We start from the raw sequence: 27734 nt of genomic DNA, 5'->3' as shown, positions 1-27734 counted from the left end.
TGCTACACATTTCCCAAAAGACAAAACCAGAGATCTGTGTTAACTATAATAGAAAGAAGATAAATAAAAAGTTTTACATTGACATTAGCTCAAGGGAAATTCTGAGTTCACGGTCTGTCCCTCTCTCTGAAGAGATTAACTACTGCATTAGTCGCTTGATCTAAGAAAACAAAGGACTTGATACTGTCATACCTTAGTTATAAAACATGTAACGACCAACCAAAAGTATTGGGCAAAGCCTCCCGCATACGTCGGAAATTCTGATCTAATTTCCAGGAACACGGTCAAAAAATTATGTTAAAAATGGCATAATTTAAAATGTGGATTATATTATTAGATTTTCCTAAATCTCATTTGAAAAAAATAACTTTATTTGCTTTCTGGAAAATGTATTTCCCCCCAATGTAAATATTTTCAGTCAAAAATGAGGAGGCAATGGAGTTTCTTATAAAATCTAAGGGCCCAGAGTAACTCTTCTGTGTCCCTTTTCTCTAGCAGGGCTGTAACTATGGGAATGGTTCAGAACCAGCAAAGGCTCTTCCACCTGTCTTCTCTATACTAAAAAAACGATACTATACTATTCTTCTGTGCATATATATACTCTGGAGGTGATGGAGAGCAGATGATATATTGCATGTAAAAATATACACTATGTCCTTTATATCACCTTCCATCAGAAGATCTTAAATCACTTCATACATATCAGTGAATTAGGACTCACAACCCACCTATATGATGGGTAAGTATTATTATTGCTGTCTTTTACAGATGCGGAAATTGAAGGAAAGAGAAAGAAAGTGACATGCCCAGGAAATCGGTGGCAAAATCAGGAATAGAACTCAGATCCCCTAAGTCCTACTCCAATGCTTTTACCACAAGGCACTCCTTCTCTGTTTTATTATGGAATAAGAGCATGGTATGATGAAGGTGTATAGCGGCCATAACCAATTCTGGCCCCTGCACCTTGAATGTGATAATACCTCTCTATCCCTCATGGCAGATATTAATGAATTATAAATCATTCCGTTGTTGAATTGTGTTTATTTTGCAGTCCAGATAGATTCTAGGAGTCCTCAATTCCCAGTGAAGTCAATAGAAATTAAGAGCACTCAGCACTTTGCATGACTGAGCCTTTAATCACCTCTGCACTGTGGTTTTTTTGGTTTCTTTTTTTGTTTTTTTTAAGAGTTTGGTCTCCTTGGTGGTTTGAAAAAGAATGAAACAGCCCTGCTATAACATCCCAGCTACTAGGCAATCAAGCAGGATCCTCTCAGAATTCAGGACCAAACAATAATGTTGTGAACAGACAAAACAGGATGTATAGAGTATAATGTAAAATGCCAGGTTCTGCCTCACCTTCAGTGACGAGAACATGCTGCTGCTCTAACCCATGCCAAAAAGACCTAGTGTTATTTGTATTCAACTGTGTACTCAGAAAATAAAAGATATCAGCTAGAGCGGTATTTTTAAAGAGAGAGAGTCCCATTTATAATTCCAACTGCCAACCCTCCCCATCACCACTTCCTCAAGATCTAAACCAGCTCCGGCAAGCAGCAAGGATGCATTTTGCTCTGGCTGCTCTTTGACGTTGAAAACTGATTTCCCAGAAAAATAAAAAGTACCATTAGCTAAAATGGCCTATAAACCAGAAAAAGATATTCAGAGAGCATCCATTCTGAAAACATCTAAAAATAAATAAAATGGAACCAATAAATAAAGTGATATATTCAGACCATTCCAGACTGACAGCCCTCAGATAGTTGCTGTATCTCCCTCTACTGGACCAATGGGAGTATTTTAATGAAACAGGATCATTAAGGCCCATCCACTGCATAAGAAATTAAATTTATAACTGCATGTGAAATAGTAGAACTAGACAAATTTTGACTTCAGTGATAACCCTGCTGTCGCATGTAATTTAGAAGAGAATTTGGCCTGATTGAATATAATCCTCCAGTTTACAAACAGACATGTCGAATATGTAAAAACACGGCATCTTGGATATTGTAGAAACATGGCAATTGCCGTAATGTATTAGACATCTCTCTCTAGTCTGTTTCCAACAGTGGATATTTCAAAAGAAGGTGTAAAATCCCCATAATGGGCAATTATGCACTAACACACCAATGGGTGAAGATTCTTCCTGATGTCAGGCTCTCGCTGGTTTATGACGTGAAGCAAGAGGATTGTTATCCCATATACATTGTTATCCTAGCTAGTGTAAATGTTCCAAAAAGGCTGCTTTCTCAGCCAGTAAAGTTATATAAACTGGAATAACACCATGAGGATTTGTGTAAACATTCACATTAACAAGCAAATGGACAGATCACACTGTTTATGTAAACTGATTTAAAATCTCAGTTTGCAAGCTGTTTACACAGTGTTTACCAATCAATAAGACACTAAACAGTTTATATCCATAATGTAAACCTCACTTGTCATGCAGTGGATGGGCCTAAGTGACTTGATCTATTCACCAGCTTCCAAAGCAATGTTATTTAATTTTATCTTATCTATTTATACACACATTTAGATTTCATGAGTGAGCTTTCAATATTTTAAGGCTAGCTGACTAGCGAAGACATCACCTGACAGAGCTGTCCGCTTACAAAAGTGACAGGAAGAGTTGTAAAGTTACAGTGACAAGAATCAGATAAAGCCATTCCAAAGCGGCGCGTTTGTGGTTTTTCTCTTTGTTTTCTTTTTTGGTCCTTCCATTTTTCCAGTCCTCACAGTCAACAGAAGAGTCTCATCAGCAGAGACACAAGCAATAAAACAGATCACAGAACAGAAAAAAATAAAATAAAAAAGAACAGAGAAACAAAGAGATTCGGAAAGACTCCAGCCAATTAACTCCCAAGCTACAAAGTTAAAATAACCACACACACACACACACACACAGAAAAGAAAAAAGTAAAGGAAGAAACAAACACTTTAAGAATTAGACTTATGACATCATGGCAATGGTTAAATCAATTAACAAAACATAAAGAAGACGAAGGGTGGGGGATTAAACAGTTAGCTGTGGAAAAAACCACTCTGTTCCCACAGTATTTAAATGCAACAAGAATATTACTGATAAGATTGAAATGTAATTAAGGACATAATAAAAGAAAGAAAGAAAAAAGAGAAAAGGAAAAGGAAAAGGGAGATGAAAGTAAAGCCAAGTCACAAGTTTTATTATTAAATCAAACTGGGGAAAAATAGACAAAAATTAATAAGTGGAAATGGAGATATCACAACTGGGCTACGTTCCCATTGACTACTGGTATTTCATTGTCCATTGGATAACTGAGAGACATCTGGGAGGGTAAAAACACTTTGATGTACTTCACCGAGCATCCCTATTTCTGTATCACCTGCCCCCATGTCTGCCCAGATAACACTAGAGAGAAGCCTTCCTGGCGTTCTCACTCCTTCACCATTACCTGCCGCAGGTTGCGCGTCACTTTAACGTCATGCCAAGCGTTGTCATTGAATTTGCCATTGACAGGCTCCACAATGGCCTCGAAGGCCCCGGACCCCAGGTTAATGACCAAGGAGACCGCACCGTCTTTCAGAGCCAGGTTGACGTAATCAGCTGACTTGCCCGTGTGGAGGATGAGCCCGTTACGTTGCCACGTCTTGAAGGAGAGGGTGATCTCGTCGCTACTGCTCTGGATGGGGTTCTGGGACAGGTCGTAGCAAAGGTACTCTGAGCCACGGAAGGTGGCCACATTTTCATCTCTCGCTGAAAAAGAAGAAACAGAGAGAGAGCTGGTTAGTATTTTCCTTGCTAAGAACAGAATTAAAATCATTATTAAACTACTCAAAAATCTCATGGCTTTCTTAGTGTTCTTCTGTTGTTCCTGTGGACTGTGTTGTCTCTGTTGTAGTGTAGCTATCAACAGACTCAATAGTAGGGTCCTCAATCCCTGTTAAAATCAATATATTGGCTCCACTTCCATTGCAGCCAGCATTGATTCCATGGAAGACATTCAAAGGTAGCACAATAGTGGCCAGAAGAAGGTAAATGTTAAAACTTACAATTGTGCTACAAATGAATTTACATTTTTATCAGAAGCATGAGGGAATGACCTCCAATGTAACCATCACACTACCACCTGCCCAAAAAGATTCCAAAAGAAGTGAATAATGTGCCTCTGACCACTACCATACTGGTAATGCCATGCCAGACACCTGCCTGAACTACTGTTGGGAGTATATCTGAGATGGTATCGAATCTAATTCTGGTTGATTTGTCCCTTTGTTCCAAGGACATACTGAAGGGGTAAAATGAGTCACTGCCTCAAGTTCTCTCCTTTGATAGTCACAGTGAAATCCAGGTCAGAACACTGACACCGATCTGAAATGGACAGGGTAGCAGTAAACTCTTCTAGGTACTTCTAATTGCAGTACTTAGCACAGATCTTTGCCTGCTGGACGACACTACTTAGAGAATCCTTAATAGGCAGATGCATCTCTTTGCAGAGCAAAATAAAGCACGGGGGATTGTTGGCCGCACACAACAAAGTCTCTCTTTCTTTGCAAAAAAACCCCAAATTTCCTGTGTGTACAGTACACTAGGGCATGACCAGCAAACTCATTTCCTCTGGTGACTGGAGGCAGCATTTGAACTCAGTTCTGCAGAGAGGAAAGTAGGGTTCCCACATTTCTAATTGCTGGTAACCAGACCCCCAAGGTCCTTCCCCCTGTTCTGCCTCTGCCCCCAAAGCACCACCCCTTCCCCACCTCTTCCCCCCAAGGCCTTGCCTCTGCTCCACCTCTTCCCCAAAGGCTCCATCCACGTCACTCGTTCTTCTCCCCTCCTCCCCCCGTCACTCACTGGATCATCTCCACCTTCTTCTCCTGCCCCCGCTGGGCTCCCTCTGCTCCGGGACTGGGACAGGAGCTGCTGCATACTGACAAGGAGCCTGCCTGCATGTAGGAGGCAGCCCCAGCTGGAGCAGGTTAGTGACCCGGAGTGTCCCCCCATGCCATGGTAATTGGACTTTTGGTGTCCAGTCAGTACATCTGAACAGATACTGCCGGGTCCCCTTTTCAACTGGACTTCCCAGTCGAAAACCAGGCACCCGGCAACCCTAAATGGCAGCTGGACACAGAAGCCAAAAACTGGACTGTCCGGGTAAAACCGGGATGATAGCAAATCTAGAGGACACACTAACATAAATCCAACATGCAACCTAAATGCCTTTTTCACACCACCAATTCCCTGTCTCCTGCAGTCCCTCAGAAATGTCTTTTTCTTCTTCTTTTAATCATCTAGCAGAGTTGAAAAAGGAGGAAGTTTTGTGCTTTTTAAAAAAATATAAAAGCTGGAGTGAGCTGTGTATTAGGTCGTTTCACATGGATAATTAACTGGTTTTGACAAACTGTTCTTTAGCCATTAGGGTTTTTTCATTGACTAATAACTAAGAATCAATGTTCTTGAAAGATTTCTTGCTCGTTTTCATCCACCAGTAAAGCAGCCAAATCCAGTGATGTTCCTGCCTCAGCACATAACACGCTCAGATGTGACTGGAGAGTCAGCCACTCAACTTGAATCAAGTGTAGGGGGGCAATACAAAATGTGGGTTGTGAAGCTTGCAAAATGGCTGAGAGTGAGTAGCACATTGTAAACAGGGTATTCAGGGGACTGATGCACATTCCATGGCTCCTCACGTTATCAGCACAGTGGAATGTTGTTGAATCCCACCCACAAATGGAAGGCTGAATGTGAAATTCCTGGATGGCACAATCAAACTGCAGTCACTCCCATGTCTCTTGCATTAGGCAGGAGCCTATTCTGTTGCCACACTGACACATTAGCAGCCCTTCTTTGCTTCATTTTGTCTTCATTTAGTCTAAGCAAAGATTCAGCAGAACCCCTTAATAAGAGACTGAGGGAAAGGGAAGTTACTTAATTTATTGTAATTGGAGTTCTTCTAGATGTGTGGTTCTTATCTGTATTCCACTCTGGGGTATGCACACACTTCATGCACCTGAGACTGGAGAATTCCTGCGAGTAGTGTCTGTTGATCCCTGGCTGAACTCCTCCTCTCCTCATGCTCCACACCAAAAGTATAAGGATGGGGCGGACTGACTGTCTCTCCCCTTCCTTCTCTACCACAAATCCTTTCATGGTCCAAAGCAGAGGGGAAGGAGGGCAAGTAGTGAAATACAGATAGGGACCATACAGCTTGAAGAACTCCAGTTACAATAAGGTAACTAATTTCCCTTTCTTCAAGTGCTGGTCCCTATTTGTATTCCACTGTGGGTGACTGATGAGCATATTTAGAGAGGCGCACAGTGCAAGGATACCGGCTGGTATGATTTAGTTGGGGATTGGTCCTGCTTTGAGCAGGGGGTTGGACTAGATGACCTCCTGAGGTCCCTTCCAACCCTGATATTCTATGATTCTATAATATTGCTGCTTGCAGAACTGCTGTCCCAAGGGATGCATCAGTGGCGGAGTCCTGGACCAAGGTGTAAAGCCTCACCAATGTGTGGATGGAGCTCCACATAGCTGCCCTGGAAATGTCAAGCATTGGTACCTCTGGAAGCAATGTTACTGAGGATGCTTGTGCCCTTGTAGAGTGAGCCTTTACCCCCTGTTGGGCAGAAAGCTGTGTGAATGGATAATAGAGTAGAATACAGCTAGAGATCCGCTTAGGGTATGACTCCACTGCAATACAAGACCCACAGCACAGCCGAACCTGGCCCAGGTCAGCTGACTCAGGCTCACAGGGCTTGGGCTGTGGGGCTAACAATTGTAGTGTAGACGTTTGGGCTCAGGCTGGAGCCCAGGCACTGAGACCCAGGGTTTCAGAGCCTGGGCTCCAGCCCAAACCTCAACATCTACACTACAATGTTAAGGCCAGCATCCTGATCCCCACGAGCCCAAGTCATCTGACCCAGGCTCTGAGACTTGGTGCTGCGGGTCTTTTACTGCAGTGTAGATGTGCCCTTAGAGATACAGCTTGCCTTCATACTCGTTCTGCTATGACAACAAGACAGTCTAGATGACTTCCTGATCTGTTTCATTCTCTGACAGGAGAATGCCAATGCTCGTCACACACAGAGGGAATGAAGTCTTCGCTCCTCACCCAAGGCCCAGGGCTTCGGGAAAAACACGGGTAAGTGAATGGACCCGTTCATTGAAATTCCAAAACTATTTTAGGGATGAACTTTGGGTGTAATCATAGTGAGACTTTATCCTTATAGGCTATTGTGTACAGTGGATCATTCACTAAGGCCCTAAGTTCACCTACCCTTCAGGCCAAGGTGACAGCAGTGAGAAAGGGGAATTTCATTAACAGGTGAGACATGGAACACGTAGCTAGCAGTTCAAAGCTTGCCTCATCTTAAGGGTAAGAAGACTGTCCAACATATTTCGGCTGTCTGTGGAGAGAGATGTTTTTGCTGAGCCCAGACAGAGAAATGTTTCCCCTTGGATAAGTGACATTTTCTGGTGGAAACTTTTCTGATATTTTAAAGACTGATTTGCACCACCCCAGAGCAGGAACATTCTAGGCTTGACACCCATCAAATACCAAGCCATGAGATGAAGAGCACTGGGGTTGGGATGCCTGACCCTGCCATTTTTCTGGATCAAGAGATCCAGAAAGGTCCAAATGCTAATAGATGGATGAGATAACACTGGTAGGAGGCTTGGAAACCAGAACTGTCTGGGTCATCTGGGGACAATGAGGATGACTTGTGCCCTGTCTAGTTGACTGTTCCGTAGAACGTAAGGTAACTACCAGGATGGAAGGGAACAGAGAGTGCTCCTCCCTGCTTTATTCTATAAAAATGGCAGTTATGTTGTTTGACATTATCGGGACATGCTGGGATTGTATGAATAGTAGGAACGCTTTGCAAGCCTCTCCTACTGCTCTCAGTTCCAGAAAATTGATGTGTATTCTGTCTTTCCGAGGAGTCCAAGTGTTTTGTGCTGTGTAATCATCCATGTGGGCTCTTCAACCTATCAGGGAGATGTCTGTAATTATGGTCTCGTCAGGTGTGAAAGAGAACTCCCATACACACATAACCAGGGTCTCTCCACCAACCTAGAGAGGTCTTCACCTCAGAGGGAATTGTCACTATAATATTCATGCTGTGCTTGCTCAGCGCATATACCGTTTGGAGCCAAGCTTACAGGTAAAGGAGATGGAGTCTTGTGAATGGCATCACATAAGTACATGGCGCCATATGCCCCAGAAGAGTAAGGAACAGCCAAACTCACGTAATGAGGGTTGTGTGTAATTACATCTATCAGAGTGTAAATGGTGCAAAATCTGTCAGTGGGGAGGTAGGCCCTCACCCCTGATTTAATCCAGTGTCGTTCCTATAAATTTATGAACTGTCTTGCAGTCAGGGTAGGCGTCTCCGCATTTATGCAGATTCCCAGGGATGCTAAAAGGTGAAGCAATGACGAAGTTGACGTTAAGGCTTCGAGGCAAAACCTGCTATTCAGAAGCCAGTACTCCAAGTACAGAAAGATGGTGGAGCTGGCTTGTCTGAGCTGAGAACACTTCTCTGAAGACTCTGGGAGCTATAGCTAACCCGAAATGGGAGCACCCTGTATTAATAGTGTTGGCAGTCCACCACAATCTGAGGAATCATCTGTGAGAGGGGTGAATATCCACATGAAAGTGCGAGTCTTTCATACCGAAAGCTATGAACCATGTGCCTTTTTCTAGGAATGGTATTATCGATGTCTATGTAACTATACAAAATTGCAACATGTGAATAAAAATACTGACACAGGGTGAGAATGGGTCTCCAGCCTCCTTTCCTCTCAGGGCAAGAAAATATTTTGAACAGGAGCCTTTTCCACAATGTTCAGGGAGTACCTGCTGTATTGCTCCCCATTGGAGAAGAGACTATACCTCCTGAAGGAGGATTCTCTCATAAGAGACGTCCCTGAAAAGAGGAAGGGGGTTTTGAAGAAGGTGCACAGAGAAACTTGACGGTATACCTGGAATGGATGATATCCAACAACCACTTGTCTGTTGTTATTGCCTCTCTGTGTGCCCAGGGCTGGTTCCAGGAGATTCTCGATCCCCTGTCTGGGCTGAATTCCCTGGGTGGAAGTGAATCTGGTTCCACAGGAATATCTGACTCTTCCAAAGATGAAAAGGTTGGATCCAGGTCCAACAGCAGTGCTGATGGTTCCCTTGAGAGGAAATCGTAGCTAATGGTCAGGACAAAGGATGGACTTTTTTCCAGAGTCCTATATTCCCACAGGCATTTATCTCTTTCCCTGGTGAGGATCAGTCTCGATAACAATGAAAATTGTGGGTCCAGGAGGACGAAGATATCGTCCGAACTGGTATAAGTCACCAGCACCTTTGGAGGTTGTATCTTTTCACCTGTACCATTGGAGTAGGTGCAGAAGGTGATTCTTTATGGGGCCAGGATGGTATTGACACTGAATGTAATTTCTATGGTACTGAAGATTCCCAGTCCTTCAGGTCCCGGTGCTTCATTTTAGGTGGCACCGCAATCAGTGTTGAGATCGATGCAGAGGCTGTTACCGAAGGAGTTTTGCTCTACGAGTCTTTTGAACTCGCCCATGTGGCTTTGGATGACCTAAACCTTTATAGTTTGGACATGACATCTCCCTCTACTTGGAGGGGGTCAGGGAAGGATCTCTCCTCTTAGAAAGTCTAGGAGAGGATCTGTTTTTGTGTTTGTGAGCATGAGGACGCTTTTACTTTCATGGGGACGGCTAACCAAAGGGTCCTTCTCTCTGCCCCTCTCCACTCCGGGGTCAGGCATAGTACTAGGAGATGCACTCCTTGCTGACTCTGATCAGTGTACAGGGAGCTCCCCCCAGCTGATTGTGACTGAGGCCTCACTGCATGCTCCATAAGGTACTTCCAAAGCCAAAGTTCTCACGCCTGCCATGTTCTGCTGGAAAAAGAATGGCAGATACTACACTGAGCAGAGATATGAGTTTCTCTGAGGCAGTGCTGCTTGTTGTCGCTGACCCAAATGAAGCAGGGACAGAAGACACAGCTTTTGAAGCCCAGTATTCTGAGTATAATCTGAGTCCCACATCAGGAGGCCAGGAGGGTTCATCGGGGTAGGGATTCTCTCACTAACTTTCTGGAGTTATCAAAACACTAATTACAAAAAACTAAGAATAATATACAACTGTGAATATTTACAGGAATATTTACAGAGAAAGGAAAAGCTCCAAACACTAGAGGATTCCATCTCAGGTCATGTGGCAGTAAGGAGGAACTGAAGAGATGGTTGGTCAGCACTCCACCGCCTACTCCCTTGTACCCTCAGTGCCGAGCACGAGGAGAGTAGGGGCACGGGTGCAGTGCAACGGATGCTACTCGCAAGAATTCTCAGTCTCAGACACATGGACTGCATGTATGCCCAAGAGTGGAACACACATACGGACCAGCACTGGAAGAAGAAAAAATTATTTCCTGTCACAACTACCCTTGAGAAATAATCATGTGTTGATGTTTGTGTCCTCAGGTCATGAGGCAGGAGCATCATTTTATGACATGAACCCATAACGTCATCAAGTGATAGCACTGCAGTGTGAGGTCTGAAATACCACCTAGACCCTTTAATAGCCTTGCAAGAGGGGCTCACGGGATGGAGCCATAAAAATCTGAGCTTTCTCTGGGAGTGCCAAGAAAGGTAATAACTAATGTATATTTGTGCTTGTGAGAGCATTTGTGTGTGTACATAAGCATGTTTGAGAGTAGGTCACACACCTACATTTACACAGCACCAAGGAATACCCATGTTTATGTTAATAGACAGCCACCCCAGCCATAGAGGACTGACATTGATTGCACTTCTGAAGTAGTCAGAGCCAAGAGCTTAACATTCTCTACTATGGTAATTTCTCTGCCTAGTCACTTCTGATCTGAAGGAAGGAAATGTGTTACAATCAAGTCGGACACACGCTCTATATACCTGCAGGTAATTCTGATCAAAATAGCTAGCATCTGAGGTCAGGAGTCAAATGCAATCGTTATGACTAAGTCATTTCCCCACAGCCACAGATTTGTGAAGCATTGAATACACATTTAATGGCCTTTTTCTGGGAAGGTGGGGTGACTGTTAGCTCAACATAAGGTATATTAATAGGTCTCACTTCCAGTCTCCCGGTCACTTAGATAAGAATGCTGCTGGCCATCAGTGCAAGGGATAAGGAGAAGGGTATATTAAAAATCTGAATAGTAATTTAAGGCATCAACTGCAGATCCATCAAAATGGGGCAGAGAAAATCCAAGATGTTTCACTTACACTCCCTATTTGTACAGATTGTTTTGATATGAAGCTTTCAATCCATACTCTATGCACAGAGTCATTCATCTGGTATTTTCTGCTCTGAAACTACTTCGAGCAGGCATGGGCATGAAAGTTTTATTTTTGTTTTTTATCTGTTTTTAGTTCATGTGTGGATTTTGGATCCTAATTCCAAATTGAGTATAGAATTTGGGTATGAATAATCCCAAACTAAGATCCTATTAGGGATCCCATCTTAAAATGTACAGGATGGGCAAGATTCACACCAGTCTGCCCTATGTCTTACAAGCAGAGCTCAAAAGGCAATTTATTTTCTGTATCGTTTTGGAGAGGAAACACATTCTAACCAGAGTGTCATGATTTACAGTGGGAAGGGCCCTAAATTCATTCCAGGCATCACAATATTACCCTACTGCATAGGCACCTAGTCATGTGACATTAGTAGGAACTGGGAATGGTAAGTCATTATTTGTAGCAGCGTACTCTATGCCGTACAACAGAAAGGAAGGCACAGACCTTGCCCCATGGACTTTCCATAAAGAATTCAGACAAAAATGCACCAGGAGACTCCAAAGTTGATGCTAATTTACAACCTGTTATTTATGACAATTATTTTTACAATTTAACCTGGTCCCAGTGGGACTTAGTGAAATGCTTTTGTAATGTCTAACCCTGCTCTGAGCACCTGTCAGTCTAGGACCCAACATTAATGGTGAGACTCATCCACCAGTCAGTGCCCATTCTGTGCTAAACTTGATTTTGCATGCGCTGCTGCAGCTCTGATCTCACCAAGAAAAGCCTCTTTGTTAAGCAATAAAAGCAGAGGGGCCATTATGTTCCACCCAAAGAATTCCTATTGCTTAATGTTAGTCATTCCTTGCCCTTCTTTGGCAGCTGCTGTACACACTACCCTGAAAAGCTAGATGTCTCTGCCTGTTAAAAGCCCGCTTGTTCCTATCTGTTTTATGAAGATAACAACAAGGAAGGTAAAGTCCTTTGAAACCACTGGATAAAAAGTGCTAATTAATTATTAATCATTCCCACTGGGCATTAGCCATTAATGCATCTTCAGTGGAAAACAAGGAATTTCCAAGCAATCTTTATAGTGGCCAGCTAATAGCTTTACTAGTCCCTGGCATCAGCTGGTTGGAATTTCACACAGCTCCAGGAAGCTGTCCAGAGAAGAGTGTGTGCTGGGTATCTCTGTTCTAGTGGATTTTTCATTGTTTGCAAAGCATGGAGGATTGTGCTATTATCTGTGTGAGATTTTGCATTGTTTCCCATTTGTGAGGAAACATTAAATTCCAAGCCTTTTAGATGGGGAGAGATGCTTTTGGCTGTTGGCTGGAGAGAGGCAATGCTAAAAAGGTCTGAAAAATGTGTGGAGGTGTCTCATCACCCCCACATCTGGCCATCCCCCCGCCTAGCAATCAGTTCTGCCCCACCCACAAAACAATCCTGTTGTCCCACTCCCCACATCAATTCTACCCCCATATTTGCTCTGCCCCAGTCCCCACCATCAGTTCTGCCTCTCCAGCCTCATATCTGTTCTTCCCTTTTGTTCCCTTTGCCCTTGCGATGTCACCAGCCTGGATATCCCATTGGTTGCCTCTTGGCATAAAAGTCTCTGTGCCTTCTACCCTGCTGCCCCTTACACTTGGAAGGGAGGGATACAAAGCAGTATTCACAGGAAGGGTGGGAACTTGCTGCTGATCTTCCTAGGAGCTGATGTTTAGATACCACGGTGATGGGAGTTGGATAAAAACTTTAAAAGCCCCTTCTCCCTGCCAGCCACAGCACAAGGGTGAATTCTCATCACAGTCCTGGATAACTGTTTTTTTTTATTTTTTTGGCTTTGCATTTCTCACAGCTTATCTTTTACTCTCCTCACCTGCATCATTCTAAAATGTGGTGATTTAAATGATCAGATTTATCTCCAGAGAGAAACCCCTCAAGACATGGGAGCATTCAGCAAAATGCAAAGCAAAATGGCACAAAGCATCCAGGGTGGGTAGATTTGTATTCCCATTGTGTAGCAGGATCTGGGGGGATAGGATATGGCAGCATCGTGAACATGGGATCCCAGAATCAGTTCTCCCAGCAGCCTCCCCATTGTGCAGGTATCTCTCTACCTAATGGTTGCTATGCAACCCACCAGCCCACCTGGTGCATGGCATACAGTGTACAATTGTAAGATGCTCCTATGCTTGCTGAAAATGTGTGTCTGTGTGTGTGTGTGTGTGTGTGTATGTGTGAGACAGAGTGTGATATGAATGTGTGTGTAAGTGTGTGATTGCACTCTTCATTTCCCAGCTGCTTATCTTCAATACTGCAACACTCCCTTGTAGAAATCCAAGGATGTATTGGGATGCTGCTAGTAACAACTCCAACCCCACAGGCACGGATAAAACTTCCTACAACCCCCCTACAATCCAAATCAGATACAACAACATATCAAAGCAGACACCTCAGCACTAAGATAAAGTTAAAGCTCCACCTATTGATGGAGGTGCTGCCTACATAAATCATTACAACCCATTGCCTGATTGCGCAAATTCAAATTATGCCTTTTATATCCATGAAGTTACTCAGTTTCACCAAAGAGATGTTACATTAGCAATCATGATTTTATCGCGACTCTGGCAATTTTGGGATGGGTTTTTACCTGCCTCGTGAAAACATGATGAAAGCTGCCAACTCACAAAGTTCCCCTTGTTCAAAATGGCCACCATCTCTTATTACAGTCAATGCGGCTGACTTCGTCAAGATGGCCACCATTTCCCTACAGTCTCTTTGCACATGGAAGTGAGGGAGTCATTAATAAAGAGGGTTGCCACCTCCCACTGTCTTCAATGAGGCTGAAGCCATTCCCACAGACAAAATGGCTGCCACACTGTGGTTCAAGGGGCTAAAGAGGACACGGGGACTATGAGGAGCAGAAAAACACTATGAAAGATGGATGGGAAGAGTGAGGGCACTGGGGGAGCATGAGTCTAGGGGTTACAGGAGAATGGGGTATGGGGAGAAGAGAGACTGAGGAGGGTGTTAAACACCCTCAGAGGAGTTTGCTCTTCTTAGTTCACAGTTAGGATCGCTATCTGGATCCCAAGCCCCACAACACCACCATTCTCCTAGTTCAGCCTATTATAAAGATAAGAGAATCTGGAGCAGGAGTCAGATTCCAAAGATCCCCCAACACAAATTGTTTGGACCTGGGTTTTTGATTTAGATGTAAGATGTCTAGTATTCATCTAATAAAATGGCATCTGCTAACCCTGGTTAAAAAAAAAGGACTGGGTTGAAATTAAGAAAAGGAAAATGTAGGCTGAATATCAGGGAGCTCTGTGAGGCTGAAGCAGTGTCTTCCCAGTGGAAGCGGTGGGACCACCATTGTTTTGGACACTTACAACTAAAGTAGACAAAGCCCTGGAGAACTGCCTGTGGGGGGCCTGCACTGACAGCACAGGCAGATGGAGGTGAAGATTTTCTTTGAGAATCACAGAGATGAGGGGAAGGATATTCCTATATGAGATCGATCGAAGAAGGGCCAGGAGGAAAGCCTGTTCCTGTTGGGCCCCCCTATGCTTGAAAAGCACAAGAAAAGGAGTGGAAAGACAGATGCAGACAAATAGCATTGAACTAGACACTCCTGCACTTGTGATGGCATCAGTCTAACATAAGAACATAAGAGCGACCATACTGGGTCACAGAGTAGCAGCCGTGTTAGTCTGTATTCGCAAAAAGAAAAGGAGTACTTGTGGCACCTTAGAGACTAACCAATTTATTTGAGCATAAGCTTTCGTGAGTTACAGCTCACTTCATCGGATGCATTCAGTGGAACATACGGTGAGGAGACTTATATACACACAGAACATGACAAAATGGGTGTTATCATACACACTGTAAGGAGAGTGATCACTTAAGATGAGCTATTACCAGCAGGAGAGGGGGGGGGGGGCAGGGAAAGAAAACCTTTTGTAGTGATAATCAAGGTGGGCCACTTCCAGCAGTTAACAAGAACCTCTGAGGAACAGTGGGGGCGGGGGGGAATAAACATGGGGAAATAGTTTTACTATGTGTAATGACTCATCCACTCCCAGTCTCTATTCAAGCCTAAATTAATTGTATCCAGTTTGCAAATTAATTCCAATTCAGCAGTCTCTCGTTGGAGTCTGTTTTTTTGGGTCAGACCAAAGGTCCATCTAGCCCAGTATCCTGTCTTCCAACAGTGGCCAATGCCAGGTGCCCCAGAGGGAATGAACAGAACAGGTAATCATCAAGTGATCCATTCCCCTGTCACCCATTCCCAGCTCCTGGCAAACAGTCTACCAGAAGCGGTCACTCTTGCTGTTGAGCAGAAAGCTTTTTGGGTGTCCTGGCAGTATGAAGTTTAAGTAGAAAATAAATTACATTAAGAGACTAATCACAATAATGACTCAACAATTATCTTCAAAATGATCCTTTTACAAAGTATATTGTTGCATTTTAGGGTTCTAATAATGTTTCTTAAAATGCTATGGGGGACAGCAGGTGCTGTTGTGTGTGTCAGAGTGTGTGTCAAGCATGTGTGTGTGTACATGGCTATGCCATTGTGCAATAACACATCACTTACCTCAGGCTTTTCATCTTCTAACACTTTACAAGTCTTAATCATCAAAAGCCACTTGTAGGTCATTTTTGTAATGGGTAGGGTGTGTGCAAGGACGCAGGTGTACGTAGGGTGTATTTCTCTGTTTGTGACCACGTGTGTATCAGTGTGCAGAGAGTACCACTATAGGGTGAAGAGGGTGGGTTGATGTGTGTATCTTTATGCCAGCACGTAGGGGGCATTTTATGCGTTTGCCAATGTGTAGGGTGTAAATATGTAAGTGTAAAGGAGTGGCTCTGGTTTGTCAGAAGTGTGCATAGGGAATATAGTTGTATAGTGTGTGTTTGTAGGGAGGTCTGTGGGGGGGGGGCATATGTGTACAGGAGCTTTGCCAATTTGTGTAATATGAGCAAGTACATGGAGGTATGTGCAGGGGCGTGTGTAAATAGTGAAGAACATGCAAAGGAAGCAGGTGAGAGAGTCTGTGGGTGTGAGAAAGATGTGGGTTTATAGGGAGTTGTATTTTGAGAAGCACATGCAGTGTGTGTACATAGTATATGTCTGTATTAGGGGTAACCATATGTGTGTAGGGGGTACACATACATGGGGAGTTGTGTACAAGCATGCATTACATACGTACTTGTGTATAGAGGGAGTACGTGTATGCAGCATGTGAAAGTGAAGGGGTGCATATGTATAATGACGACCACATGCAGTGAGAGCACGTTTTTCTATGAGGGTGGGATGCGGGGGGCTCATGCCTGTTTCTATGGTGTGTGTGTGTGGTATGGCATGTGTCTGTGTTTCTATGGTGTATGTCTTCAGGAGCATGGATGCCAGCGTGTTCTTGCACATGCTCCCTCCATGTCCTGGGCTTTTTCTCCCCCTGCTTGTCATTTTTTTTCCTGCAGCAGAGCGACTCCACCTCTATAGGGAGGGAGCTTAATGATTCAAATCCAATCTCCCAAGCGTCTTATCAGCCACTGACAGGCCTGCTTCTGACAGCTAACCTTTCCCACCGCATGCCACCAAAAAACGCAGACACCACAAACAATTAACACAATGCCCAAAAGAGAGCAAGGAGGGCTCCAGGCTATCATAGGAGAGCACAGCGGAATGGAGGGAGAGAGGGCACAGTACACAGGGGAATGACACACAGTGGCCCCGGACGTTCAATTTCACTCAGATCTTTTTTCTCCGTTACACTCTTGTGGCTCGATCGTAGTGAAGCTATGTGTAAAATAAGGGTCATGAAGAGAAGGGAGAAAGGGGAAGAGCCCCACAATGTGCAAAAGAACATTAACCCCATGCACGCAAACCTTACACACAACCACCCAGCCTCTGTGCTGCAGAAGGCAGCTCTAAGGAACAAAGAGCCTTGCAAGAAAATGAAAGAGAATATAGAGCTGCAGAGGCTGAGATAACATCCCACATGTTTTCCTAAGTCATCCCCACTGTTGTGGAATCAGGTCCTACCACTGATTGGAAACAAGCATTTATTAAAGGACTATGCGCCATTTCCCTCCATTAATGTCCTTTATAATAGTAACAGCTATCAAACAACCCCTTCCAAAGCGTAAAGACAAATTGACCCATCTCTCATGGGGTGAAACTTCATCACTGACTGAGCAAGAGGATAAATTCCCTTGGGAGAGATGAGCCTCTGCAGGATGAAGTGGAAAGTATGTTGTTCACTGGGTTAGTTGCCAAACTGGGAGTCAGGATATCTGGGTTTTGTTCCTATCTCTACTGTCAGCTTGCTGTGACACCTTGAACAGATCAGTTAGCCCTACATTTTCAGAAGTGTCTTGGGACACTCTGGGCATGATTTTCTTTAGTTCTGAGCACCTTCACTGAAGTCAGTTTGAAGCCAATTGTAGCTGAATGCACCCAACATCTTTGGAAATCAGGCCCAATGTGTCTCAACTGAAAATTTGAGGCACACAGACTTAATGGACAGGTTTGAAAAATGTGAGCATTAACTTCTTCGGGCCCATCTGTACAATGGGGATAAAGTTACCCACCATTATAAAGTGCTTTAGTATATACAGATGAAAACCACGGAGTATTATTATTATAATATTCAGGAAATACAAAAGGCGGAGAAGAGGAAATGAGAACCAATCACTCCTGTAGGATGTGGAAATATTGTATTTGGTCTGGAACTGCTGGATCTAGCCTAGGTCAGCTCTAATACAGCTCTACTATCTCTTAAATGTAACAAACACCACCTGGCCTTTTAGAATTCCACTCTCCCAAGATAAGTAATTTCATTAAACTTTTGTGATGGATGAATGAAATACGATTAGTTCTTGTAATGATCATGATCCTCATATAAGGGCAGGTGAGTTTTGTATAATACTATTATTAATTATAATTATTTGTATTATGGTAGCATCCAGCTGAGAGCAGGGTCCCATTGTGCTAGGCTGCGTATACGCATGCAGTGGGAGACAGTTCCTGCCTTGCCGAAAATTGTGAAAAGTGCCTAAGTCTCGTTGAAGTTCAATGTGGCTTAGGTGCCTGAGTCATTTAGGTGCTTTTGCAAATTTTATCCATAATCTAGACAAGACCGAAATAGAGAAGAGGAAAGAAAATATCATCATCATCCCCATCTTACAAATGAGGAACTGATGGGACAGATTGGATGACTTCCCCAAGGTCACACAGTGGAGCAAATGCTCCTGATGATGATGTCAGGATGTTCTGACTCAACGATACCCTGGGATTTTTCTGTAAAGGTGAATTTCAGGTGGACTCTGGGAGTGAGCTTGAGAGGGGACGAACACTCAATTCTCAGGGGCTGCAATGGGAGCTACAGTTGCTCAGCAGCTCCCTCAAGGCACCCCAGAGGAAAAAGGAGGTGCTGGATCTTATAAAACAGAAGGGCTGGGAGCTGTGCCTGGGTGTGATCAATACTGTCAAATCATCTTTGGTGCTTACTGGCCAAATTCATAATACTTGTTGTTGAGGGGTGGTAATAAAACATACAATTGAAAAGCTTCCCTTCCCCTACTAACTCTATGGTTTTCATGCCCTGTCCCAACACATATGCCATCAGCAGCAACTCCCGTGCAGCCCCTGCCCCAAAACACGCACCACATGAAACTGAGTCAAACACTTGGAAGGGAGAGGGGGGTGAGGAGTCATTGATAACATTCCCAGCATCATTGCTGTACCCAATACCAGTAATTCAGTTTTATTTCAGCAAATTGCTATGAAAGTAAATGCAGCCCTGGTGAAAGATGCCACAATGGCACTGTTGGTTTCCAAAGTTCTGTATTTATCCAAAGAATGGGTACAGCATGAGCATGTGCAATGCCAGCTCCCCCTCAGATTTCCCTCCACTTCACCCATGGCTTAACCCTGACTCAGAAGGACCCTGCTCTCAGAGTGAGAGGTGCATTCAGACTCTGTGCCACTTTCAATCCTTGGCCTCTTTGCCAAGGCTGTTGAGACCAAGAGGACCAATGTATATTTCTTAGTGTGAACACTTGCCCCACCAGGAATAGAACAGAGACAATGTGGAGAAAATACAGCTTGGCAGATGAATGCTGGTAAATATCAATTTAATCTAAAAAAAGAAAAGTAAGGGGAACAAACTCCTTTATATCATGAACAAAATTATTTTTGTGTCTTGATATGATTTATCATTGTAAAATATGAGTCCAGCTATTTATATTCAATTGACACCTTGCAGGATGGAGAGAATATTATTAAAACCATACAGGTTATTGCTTCTGTATGTCAACATGAAAACGAATAGAGTCACTGGTTCTCTAGCATTACAAGCAGGATTCTGATCTCACTTGTGCTGGTGTAAATCAGGAGCAATTCTATGGTGGTAAATGAAGGTACACCAGTATGATGAGTGAGAAGATCAGGCTGGCATCTCTGCACATTCACACTGTGTTCACTAAGCCTGTTGTTAGAAGGTTATAGCTGATGTAATTCTTACTCTTATAGGTAAAGCCTGGATATTGTGTGGACGATTTTTCTAATCCCCCTGCAAGAGATTTTACATAGTCTTTGTGTCATAAGTACAACCGCAAAACCGTTTCCTCTGCGAGGTCCAGAAAGGAGCTGCCACTATTTTTCTAGAGAGGAGTTTGCCCTGGTGGATCTTGGATCCTGTTTTCTTGTAACGATGCTTATTCTAATCCAAACCCAAGTATCTTAAAAACATTTTAGACCCTCAGACACACCTTTTATGCGAAAGGACTGACCCTAAAGCACTTTAGGAACTATATGCCTACAGCACCACTAAAATGCAGCCACTTCTGGGCAGACTGGCAGCAAAACATGCGCTGCTCAGTCAAGGACGGAGACAAAATTTTGTCTGAAGGCCCGTAGAGTAAACGCCTACTCCTAGAAAGTGTTAGGAATCTTTAGTGTCCACAGAGAGGGCAAAGGATGTCACCTTTGTAAAAGTGTGATTCTTCTTTGAAAAGTGACTGTGCCACAATAACCTTCTAGGACTCCAGGTAAATTGTCGCTCAGTAGCTACCAGATGAAATGTGCTCAATTTTCAAGTAAAAGAATGGCATTTTCTAACTGCCAGTCCTGCCAACTCATCCTGGGATCAGAGACACAAGCTGGATTTCTTTTTGGCTTGTGCACCACCACTAATAATAAAGATTCTGCAGATCAAATTGTACCCTCACCTACACCTTATTAACCCCATAGTATCCGGTGGGGTGACCCAGATGCATACCAGGCAGAATTCAGCCCTGTAACTGCAACTGAGTAAAGAGCCTGTTGATGATACATGAGTCAGAACAGAATCCAGCTCCCACACCCAGAACTGTGCTGGTTCTGCTGGACTAAAAGGAGTAAATGGTAAAAAAATTATATATTTTTGTCTCTATAGTCAGCAAATCTGACTCTGAAACAAATACAGAGCAGCTCTGTTGGGTAAATTTATGTCAATTTTACACAGCCACTTTCTCGACCACAACTGCAGTTTAAGGTCTCCGACAAAAGTCCGCTACATAGTAGCTGTCTTTGAACTACAGGATTTGAGCCAGTCCTTCCTGGAAGCTTAAGGATCCTTACCCAACTGCTTACATCATTAAGCAACCCTACCCCTGGCAGATGAGCAAAGCGGTTCCTGCTGCTATTTATACCTTTATACTTCACTACTTCTTAAAGCACAAGGTCGATCTTGCAAAATGCACAGGGTGTGCTGCCTCCCGCACCAGCCACCTCCCTTTGTAGAACTTCAGGGCACAGAACTGCTCTGGAGTCGCAGTGATGATCAGCAGGCAAACAGGTAAGGTACACGCACCCTTTCAGTTCTGAGCAAAGCAAGAAACAGTCATGCAAAATCGTCTGTTGTATATTTGCGCCTACCTTGAAAATATCAATAATGTCTAATCCCACATGCATGTGTGCAATTCCCAGGGGTTAGCACACGCGCACATGTTAGAAAATCTCGCACTGTAGGCCCTATGTAAACATTAGCTGATTTCTTTTTTTAATTCTTCCCTGACAGTGTGGCAGATTAAAAAGCACACTGATATTCAGCAGATGGAATGAAAGAGTTTAAAAGACTGTTTAGAACAATTTTAAAGTAGGCCAAATGACAAGCTTACACTGCAACAGTGTTTCACTAATAGCTCAAGCTTGCTGGTCTCCAGGACCTTCCTTCCCTAAACTGTGATAAATCAAAATATTATACTCCAGATTTTACAAAAATCACAAATTGATAAAGCACCATTGCCCCCACATGATCCCAAAACATTTTACAGCCTTTCCATTCAATCCACTTTACTTGGCAGAACCAGGTTGCAGGCCCTCAGATGGTAAAAAGCCAACTAACATGGCTCAATAGCACAAGCCAAGCACAACTCTTGCCCCACAAGGGGTGACCAGGGCCAGTCAGCACTGCCAAGAAAGTGGGGAGCACTGACTAGGGCAATGCAAGAGCACACAGACATTGCCATGATTCCTGACTGCCACCTGCTTTGCCCTGGGGAGGGGGGTCAAACCCCGATTCAGGTGGAGTGACTCCTGCAGGGGCAGGAGGGCTGCAGATTGCACCTGCATTCACAGCTCTATATATACAGGAATCACTACAAGAAGAAATGAAGCCCCTTCTGGAGTTGAACGTAACAACTGTTTAACAGCCATTTAGCAACATTGCTGAACCATTCAGGTCAGGGGGTGAAGGAGAATCCTGTATCCAACTGAAAGTGCAAGAGACTAAGGAGACCACAGGTAATTATGAAAATTGTAAGCAAGTAGTTTTTAAGTGAGTGAAACTTGGGGGTATGCAAGACAACTCAGACTGCTGAAAGAGGTACAGTAGTCTAGAAAGGTTGAGAGCCACTGCCTTAGAGGAAGCAAGTCTTGACCCTGCTTTGTTCACACAGCGCAAGGGGCCTTGGCCACAGAGACAACAAAAATTTCAACAGCCTGCAGCCCTGAGTTTGAGAGACCTGGCATTATTTTAATGATTTGCAATGCTTGGGGTTCTTACTGGGATGTTCTGGGCTCTCCACAATCTCCCTGGACAGTGCCGTAAACAAACACATGGCTTGCTGTCACATGTGCCTCTTTTAAACTTCAAATGCCAGCACCCACAGCCCTCTTTTATTCCCCTGGCTGCAGCTTCCGTGAATCACTAGCTGATGAAAACAATCCACAACCTGGAACATCTGAGTTTATCAGTTATTTTCCTGCTGCTGTATCTGCTTTCCGGAGCTGTTTAGCGTCCACTGGGATCCAGGTACACCTCTGATAAAAGACTGTTTTGCTAACTGCTCCATATTGATGTGTTTACAGCTAACACAGACACATAGGGAAGGGAAGAATAAATCAGGCACCAGTTCAAAAAGGTTATTTTCCTAACACTTATAAAATGCATTTGGTTTCAAACAGTCTTCACAACATTATTTCAACAGGCAAAACTATTCTTACTTTTTATCATCTTGTATCACTGCACAGCAATCACTATTGTTCCAACACTGATACTCGGGGAATAGCTGCTACCTTTATTTTCCTATTTAATAATAAATAATAATAAACTGATAATTCTTTGCCCTTATCTGGAAGCCCTGTGAAGTAATTAATGTTTATCCCCATTTCACAGATAGAGAAACTGAGGTACAAGTAGGTGATGTGTCTTGCCTGTGGTCATACAGACGGGCAGTAGCAGTGCCAGGAATAAAGCCCAGGAGTCCTTGTTCCTAAATCCCCTTCACACTCTAACCTCTATATACACCACCACCCTTTTGATAAAAGAGGTGGGAGGGTGTTGTTTCTGCATTTTCATTGGATACACTTGTGAAGAATACCTCAAAAGAAGGACAGTCCATGACAATTGACATATCTTCAGGCAGCTGTAGGTCATAAAGTGGGGTACATATTTATTTATAACAGCCCATTGATAGTCTATGTGAAATGAGTCCATTGTCTCAGTCCAGTGGCTAGTGGGCAGGTAATAAACAGCTGAAGGGCACATCCCCTCTGTATGCCACACAGCATGGTTACCATTTCTTATGCTGACTGGCCAATTCATCCTCTCTTCTTTTGGGGGTCTTTTATTAATACTCTGAAAGAGCTTTTGGCCAAACAACACCTGCTGTTTTAGTGACATTCCATTTGGCCCAATGTGAGCAATGGGATGTCTACTCGGGAGCAATTGTGGGTCTTTGGTGGGAAAGGATCATTGGATGGGCCTGTTCCCAATTGCATATGGGACAGGTGTCCACATCACAAAACCATCAACCCTCTGGCTCCCTTGTTGAGAGCCTTAGTCGAGGACAAAGACTGAATAGCCTTTGAACACTGAACTCCCCTCTCAGCCCACTGGGTGCTCCCTTCAAAACAACCTAAAGACTGGGAAAGGGCTCTGCAGTGCGTCCATTATCCATTGTGGTATCCAAATGGTGATTCTCCTCGGTTCCAGGCCCATGTCTGTCCCGACATGCCACTTTCACTTAGCCTATTTATGGTGAATTGTAAAAAGTGGGAGGGACACAGGCAGAAAAAGAATTAAGTGAGGAGGGCTGAGAGGCCAAAATGGAGTCAGCTCCGTCCCCCCAAATCGCAATCATGGCCACAGATTTAGCAAAAAGGGGCTCTGATGTTCGATCTGTACACGCACACAAATTCACACTTCAGGGCAAGCAAATCTAGAGCAATGGCTCTCTTGGAATGCACTGCCCCTCAAAAGATTTCATTCAACTGACAATGGCGCTGTACAGATGTGTGCAGGAAGCGGTGTGAGAGAGAGAACGGTGACTGTGAATGTGTGCTTGTGGCTGTGTATGTATGTGTGCAAAAAGTGGGTTTGAATATACATGCGTGGCAGTTGCAGACCTGTATGTTTGGATACATGTGGGTGGGAGGGTGGGTATGTAGATGGTTTGGGGCATACAGTGGTTGTATATTTGTTTGTGTGTTGGGGAAGGTTCCTCTTTTCTTTCCGCTAAATGAGAAAAGGCTGTCAGCAATTTCCTTCTGTCAACAGCTGGGAGATGGTTTTCTGCAGTTAGCTGCAATTTGTTTCAATTATGTGTATTAATCATAGCCTGCTGCTGATGGTATTCTTAAAAAAAAAATCAGGGCTTTTCTTTTTTAAACAAGCCATTTCCTCTCTCATGGCAGCACTTAGCGACTGCAGGTTTGTCGGGGGGGAGGGGGAAGAGACAGCAGCTCCCCTGTTTGCCTATTTAGTTAATAACCCCAGGGACTGAAGGACTGGTAGGGAGTAAGGGGGGTGGGAGGAGGGTTGCTGCACTGGCCTTTCACTCTTGGAGAGTTGGTCTGAACATGACATAGGTTTTCAGATCTTCTGGCTTAAAAAAAGGCAAGGATGGAGTAAGAGCTAACACAGATTTGGTTAACTCAACTTACTCCCATGGCAACCAAAGGCAGAAATCCTACTAGGTTCCATGGGAGCATAATTGGCCCTTTTGGTTTCTGTCTCACAACAAGCGTCAATTCAAAAAGGCACCAAAGGAGGAGGTGGCAGCAGTGGCAGATTGTGGAAATTATAAAGGACTGTTTCCAAAGCCTTCCATTCAAATGAATGCAGAACCTCAAGTGGAAATGCAGTCAGAAGTACCAAGGTTCACCCGGTTTTGTGGTGAAATCAAAGGACATTTGTGAGTTGCATGCAGTTTTGATGCTGAACTGTAAATCAGGTTGTACTGGCTCAAAGCATGACCTGGATTTGCCCAAAGCGTTTGTGAACCCCAGCAAGCCTGCTGACGAACGTGCTCTGAGCCTGTGATGAACCATGAGAGCCGTCAAGTCCGGGTTGAGTTCTGGCTTCATTGTAAACATTTCCCACAGATCTAGAAATTCTCTCTCCTGGCACCATCAAAGTGCCAAGATCCCAGCAGTGGTTATTTGCCCACACTAGGATTTTGCAGCTTCTGCTCAGAAAAGGTTCAGGCTCTGAAGAGCAGAGGCTGTTTGCAGGTCAGGATTGAGGTATAAGACACCCAGGACTAGAACAGCAAGTGAGTTACAGGTCAGAACCAAGATGAATGGGGTTGTATAGCATTCTGTCCTCTCTAAAGTCTCTCCTAAATATGCTATTGGGTAGAGCTGCTGAACCCAAACAACTGCTGCTTTACAAGAAGGAGTGATCCCTGTACATAGATCTATGAGATCCATCTACAGGGAAGGCACCATATACATACCACTTATAGGGGACTGCAACTGTGCAGAGTTAAGCCTGGTTTACACTTAAAAAGTTTTGCCAGCATAGTTATGTCAGAAAGGAGTGTGGAAAAAAAAGTCACACCCAGCATAGGTTTGTCAGCAAAAACCCTAGTGCAGCTGCAGTTATGCCAGCAAAAAAGTCCTTTTGCTGGTATAGCTTATTTCATCTGGGGAGCTGGTATAAACTATGCTGGCAAAAGCACAGGGTGCATCTCCACTAGGAGAATTTGCCATTCTAGCTGTACCAGAAAACCCCTTCTAGTGCAGGCAAAGTTTTAGAGTTAAAACAGTTGAGTCATCTAATGACTGCAGTTCAATGGAATAGAATCAGGAGGCATCCATGGCAAATCCACTGGATGCCCACTGAAAGCTACTGGACAGGGTAACGAGAAGGACTTGAAGAGCCATAGTCAGTATTAAGCCCCATTTATTTTTATTTATCCTGAAGCTGTTCTGGGACACAGCACCTCCAGGAAAGATTCCAAAAGGGGCACGAAGCAGAGTTTTGGACTGATCTGATGGGTATGCCCTGAAATGACCAGACCAGTGCTTGGCTGCTGGCATGCAAGGGGCAAATCTGGGGAGGAGGTAGAGTGATCAGGAACCAGGGAAACAGCCCAACCCTTCCAACTCAAACTGAATTTTTCCTGACGTTTGAAACAGGAAAAAAAAAGTTTGCTTTCTCATTCCCCTACAACACACACATGATTTTTCACAGATCTTCGCTTCCCAACTCCAGCCAGGACAGAGGTAAATTTACTGCCAGAGACAGAGGCGGATTTACTGACAGAGTGACTTGTTTTGTGATATTGGAGACCCAGACAAAAACAGGAAGTTCTGAAAAAAATTCAGTCCACGGCAATCAGCAGAAGTAAGACTAGCAGCCAAGCCTCCAGGTGTTTTGAACCAAAGCTTGGCTAGTTAAGGTCTGAAAGCAAGAGTGACAATGTGGAGAATTAATTAGAAATTAGCCTGCCCCACAGTACAGATCCAAGCCCCCTAACCTCTGGGTGATCCAAATACTGCACCGAGGCTTGTCTCCTGACTAAGCAGGACAACAGGGTACACCCACCATGGGGCAGACATTGGCTTCTGGACTTCCACTGCCTCGTGTTGTGTTCACCTAGCCAGAGGAAAAGCTAATTTACAAAAGTGCCTTGGCTTGAGGCCCAACAAGCACAGAGCATCCTTAGAGGGCTGGCACTGACATGATGGTACAATGGGAAGTAATGAGCAGGTATCAGGTCAAAAGAAAATGGGAGAAGCCTGAAAGAGTAGATGGCTCAGAGCAATCATGCAGAAAGGCCTCAGTGTGACACAAACAAAGGGAAATATCCATTCCTCAGATATCAGTGACAGGGACAGTAACTTCTCAGTTCAGTATGAGATAACGTGTGTGTGCGTACACACGCGGGCGTGCAGAGGGAAGGTAAAAGACAGAGAGAGAAGAAAGAGGCGCGGGGGTGTGTAGTAACAGAGAGAAGAAACAAGATAGGGAGAGCAAGGGAAGAGTAGAAATAGAGACTCCCAGACAAAAAGGGGAAGAGAGGAGAAGAGTGAAGGAAAAGAGAGGGCAGGAAAGACAGAAAGTGATAGACAGAAGGAGAGAGAGAGAGAAATCTGTGCTGATACAGTACCAAATAAATCCCTGCGGCATGACAGGCGTCTGCTGAAGCGTTTCATTTCCCCGCAGTATAATGGTGTGTTATTGCCCATTATCTGTTCTGTCAGAGCCAGAGTCGATATTAAATGAGGGGCAGCTGCATTTAGCTGCCATTTTTCAGCTGTCTCTCTGTTGCCATGGACACTCAGTTGTGTCTGGATGAACCGAGCTGGCAAGCAAAGGGGGGGAGGGGGTGTGTGTGTGTGCGTGTGTAACACTGCTCCAGGGAGGAAGGGAGCAAAGGACAGAAAGCGGCAGTGGAGGAATGCATGCGAAGGGGAAGGGTGGGTCGTGCAGCACAGGTCAGTCATGTCCCCACCTGCAGCAGAGAAATCAGCCTTTTCTAACATCCTATTTATTTGCCGGGGGTGGGGGTGGGGTTGGCTGGCTGCCATCTGGTCAGGGCTTTGAGTTTCACAGGCTCTAGTGACCCTCCCTATATCCCTCCTTTATGCCCTTCATGCTTCCACTGAATCTCCACCCCTCCTCTCCCCCCATAAGGATGATAATTATCCTCCCCTCATCTCTAGCACCTTCCCT

The 27734-nt window shown here is 44.2% G+C and overlaps 1 protein-coding gene across 29 annotated transcripts in view; it reads right to left on the bottom strand.

Annotated features, from left to right (window-relative positions):
- Positions 1–27734, bottom strand: part of NRXN3 (neurexin 3) — a 1375103-nt gene that overhangs the window by 991282 nt on the left and 356087 nt on the right. For all 29 annotated transcript variants that reach the window (XR_006291425.1, XR_006291426.1, XR_006291424.1 and 26 more), the window contains one exon: positions 3429–3730. Coding sequence is in view for 22 of the 29 variants with exons in the window: in XM_043548139.1 (XP_043404074.1) it covers positions 3429–3730 (302 nt within the window). In the remaining 7 variants the exon portion in view is untranslated. The remainder of the gene's footprint in view (positions 1–3428; positions 3731–27734) is intronic.

The sequence above is a fragment of the Chelonia mydas genome, chromosome 6, assembly GCF_015237465.2.
Source record: "Chelonia mydas isolate rCheMyd1 chromosome 6, rCheMyd1.pri.v2, whole genome shotgun sequence".
NCBI lineage: Eukaryota > Metazoa > Chordata > Testudines > Cheloniidae > Chelonia > Chelonia mydas.
The sequence above is the reverse complement of the archived record's forward strand: the minus strand, read 5'-3'. Positions and strand labels throughout refer to the sequence as shown.